General features: G+C 33.4%; 1 protein-coding gene across 1 annotated transcript; it reads right to left on the reverse strand.

Annotated features, from left to right (window-relative positions):
- Positions 1–690: 690 nt before the first annotated feature.
- On the reverse strand, positions 691–2,226 carry LOC145128491 (CASP-like protein 5B2). Its single transcript, XM_079063292.1, has 3 exons — positions 1,779–2,226; positions 1,186–1,318; positions 691–1,062 (listed from the first exon to the last, which is right to left on the reverse strand). Exons 1-3 carry the CDS (start codon positions 1,907–1,909, stop codon positions 859–861), a joined length of 468 nt encoding a protein of 155 aa, XP_078919418.1. The 5' UTR covers positions 1,910–2,226; the 3' UTR covers positions 691–858.
- Between the last annotated feature and the right edge of the window lie 1,370 nt (positions 2,227–3,596).

Genomic DNA, 3,596 nt, shown 5'->3' on the forward strand with positions numbered 1-3,596 from the left:
ATATATACCATCCGTAAAAAAACACCACACTCTAATCATAGGCAAAGCGTGATAAAATTTGTAAAAACTTATATTACACCTATGTGACACTATTTTACTGTTGGCAAAAAAACCACTACACCCTTTAACCTAAGACTTCGGCCAACCCAACACATCAAAGTGACGTGTTCATATCACTCTCAGGTTTAGCATTGGTATAATATTTTTTGTTTATTTTAAAATAAATTTTAATATTTTTAAATTACACTAAATTTTATAATTTTTTTCATTTTAAATAGAGAATAATGTTGGTATACTTTTTTTATAATAATAAAAATTGATTTGGTTGGTTGTATATATAAAGAAATTTTTTTTTTTTTAATGTTCTGTTTGGTTAGTTACAGGTAAAACATACCCGAAATGGATCATTTACTTGAAAATGACACCTTTAATTTGAACATTTACAAATAATATTGTCATTTCATTTGTTATAGACTTATAGACATGCAAAAATACATCAAAAATATCATAACCATGCATAGAAGACTGAAATTTCCTATGTAAGATTAAAATTTCACACATTACTCCAATCACAATGGCCTAGCCGTTGAGATGTAGAATTAATAAAAGATCGTCAACAAGTTAGACCTGACATGCCAATAGTATTATAGGCATCCAATGATTTTGAACGTGATTGAATTCTGGAAAGAATTGAAAACAATATGGAATCAATAAATTCATTCATGAATCTTCTACATGATCAAAATTTGAGTAATTTGTAAGAACAACATACACACACACACACAGACACACACATTCTAAACATGAATCTTTTACAGCAAACAGGTGAATGAATAATGAGCAATAGTTTACAGTTGGTTAAGCCGAGGCTAATAACCAAAACATAACATGAGAAGATATGGCAATAAAGAACCAGGTGATGAACGCCATGGCAATTGAGATCTCAAATCTGGTACATGGAAGATGCATTTTAGTGTTTGTGCAGAAATGTAAGTCTCTTGCATATAGCACCACAATCCCTGCTGATGAACAAGAAGCAGCTAGAGACAAAGTAGCTGTCACCTGCATGCATTTTACATATAAAGTTACAAAGTTTTTACAATTCAGAAAGTTATTAACAAGAAATTGATGATAAACATTTTGTTGTATGAATGAAAAGTGAAAAGATGTATAATATATACATACCCAATCGCCCACGACAAACAAGCTGACTAGGACAGCATTTTGAAGGTCTTTCTTGATTCTAAGAGCGTAAAAATCAAGACATGCTAAGCCAAAACTCCACAACACTTGAAGCCCCATTGATGCAATTAAATAGCTGCACCAGAATATGATTATATATTGATCAGATAAAAGGATTATAACTATCAGGTTATTTAAGGCACGAAACAAAAGAAGAAGAAAAAAAAAATCAAGGAATATATGTCTATTTATTACTTGTTTCCTATTAAGCTTTGATATCCAAATTCTGAAATCTTGTTGCTCCAGAAAAGGAGTCCAAGTTAGTGCAAAAATGACCAGACACTCAAATCCCTCTTACTCTAATTGTGGGGTGAAGGAGTAATTTGTTAGCCCTAACCCTAACCCTAAGCTTAACCAAAATAGTAGTGTATCCTTATTCTAAATCTGAATCGGGGAAAAGTCAAAAGCATGTTTAGTACAGTAATTAATCCTTTCAAGATTTTACATCTACAAATCGACTATGGAAGCATCAGCTGTTTAAGCAAATCATGTGATGTTACGTGAATTAAAAGTTAAAACACAAACAAACAGCATACCAGAATGCAGTATAGTTAGAAAAGCCGGAAGCCGAAACCATCCACCCAATCGAAGCAGCAGCACATAAACATTGGCCAATTCGTAACATCAAACCACTCACACTTCCAGGGCTTCCAAACATATCCTTCATGTCTCTCTGGGACTGGGGCCCTTCTTTTCACCAGATCAAAAGGGCCCAAATTCCAGCCCTAGATTCCAAAATACCTCACCATATGAATATGAATAGATCTTAGCATGAAAATTGAATGCAAAAGCAAACTCAATTACTGGGTCTGGGGGTATATTTAGCTCCAAGAATCGATTGAAGATGAGGATTTGGGGTTAATTGAGTGTTGATAATGAAAGGTGTGTGTGGGGCGGGTTCAGTGACAGAAAAGTGGAAGGTACCGAAGCTGATTAGCAGTTTGGTCGGAACATTGGCATCCCGATTTGTTCGAGTAATCCAGGCCACGTGGATTTTATTTTAGTTTTAATTTTCTTTCTATTCCGCTCATTTATCGTAATTTTACCTCTTGTGGTTTGCAGTGGTTGGAATATTCTCACCTAACGCTTCTTTATGTCTTTTATCTATTAATGTATATTCTACAGATCATTAAAAATCATTTTTTAACTTAATTTAATCATATCTCTAAATATAATTAAAAGAGAACCTTTAATTCTAACTTAAAACAATCAGGGCTATTGATTGCATTTTAATCTTATATTCTCCACCCTTGAGTTTATTTGCTGACATCATACTTGACTAGGGTATTGGTCAAACACCGTTACATAATTGTCTTCTTTTGTTCGTCTCTCTCTCTCTCTCTCTCTCTCTCTCTCTCTCTCTCTCTCCAATCGTAACCTAAAGAAACAGAGAAACTATTCCCGTCAACTTCAATCTTCTTCATCAATCTTAGATTTTAGGGTTTCACGTCTAGCAAGGCAACGATGTGAATATAGTCCTTATCGGGAACAAAACTGATCTTGTTGACAAAAGGTGCGCATGGCATTCTTTTTAATTAGATGAACCAGTTTCCCTTGTTCATTAAGAATTTTGGTGGTCAAACAGACAAGTAATAATAGAAGAAGGGGCAATAAAGCTCGCAATTTCGGGGCCATGTTTGTAGAAACCAATGCAAAAGATGGATTTAACATCAAGGTAATGTAATCACGATCTTATTAATTTGCAGTATGTTTTCTGACATGTCCTTTTGTTTGCTTCTGAATTTTATGAGGATCGTATTCTTTCTTGAAGGTTTGCTATAACTGTGAGTGCAATTTTACCTTAGTCCACTGAAATTTGAATTTAGGGCATACTGATTGGATTCTGTTTTCAGAAACGGACTTTTATGTTAATTTGATGATTGAGATGAACTGAAACTACATAATTTTATGATTTGTAGACAAGTACCTTCTGTTTTCTTCTGATATCATAATTTAGGGCTTTGATGATTGGTATGAACTTACATAAATTACTTCATAATAGTTGTGGTAGATGTTTTTTCATTTTCCATCTCTTAAATCAAAGATTTCTAATTACATAAAAATTACTAATTGACAATGGATATGGGAAATGTTCATGCTTGATCTTACCATGTGATGTCAAGATGCAAAGAACATAACATTATTATCTAATCTTTGATTTACGAATTCTTCTCAGGTATGTTTTTATAACTTATGACTCTTGATAATTGTCACACCCCTAAACCAGGATGGCGGAAACGTTCAGGGTGGTTGACGTCATGCGTAGTATCACAACAATTGTATAGCAAGCATAGTAAACACAACCAAACATCGAATACAAATATGAAAATTGTTTACATCAGTTTGAAACTTGT

The sequence above is a fragment of the Lactuca virosa genome, chromosome 8, assembly GCF_052849685.1.
Source record: "Lactuca virosa cultivar CGN04683 chromosome 8, Lactuca_virosa_CGN04683_v6, whole genome shotgun sequence".
Taxonomy (NCBI): Eukaryota; Viridiplantae; Streptophyta; class Magnoliopsida; order Asterales; family Asteraceae; genus Lactuca; species Lactuca virosa.

What these genes read in the sequence shown, in the direction of transcription:
- LOC145128491 (XM_079063292.1), bottom strand. Translation starts at nt 1,909, where the DNA reads ATGAAGGATATGTTTGGAAGCCCTGGAAGTGTGAGTGGTTTGATGTTA. An exon ending in TCTAACTATACTGCATTCTG is followed by an intron (nt 1,319 to 1,778) that starts GTATGCTGTTTG and finishes ATTCTGGTGCAG; the next exon opens with CTATTTAATTGCATCAATGG. An exon ending in TGTTTGTCGTGGGCGATTGG is followed by an intron (nt 1,063 to 1,185) that starts GTATGTATATAT and finishes AAATGCATGCAG; the next exon opens with GTGACAGCTACTTTGTCTCT.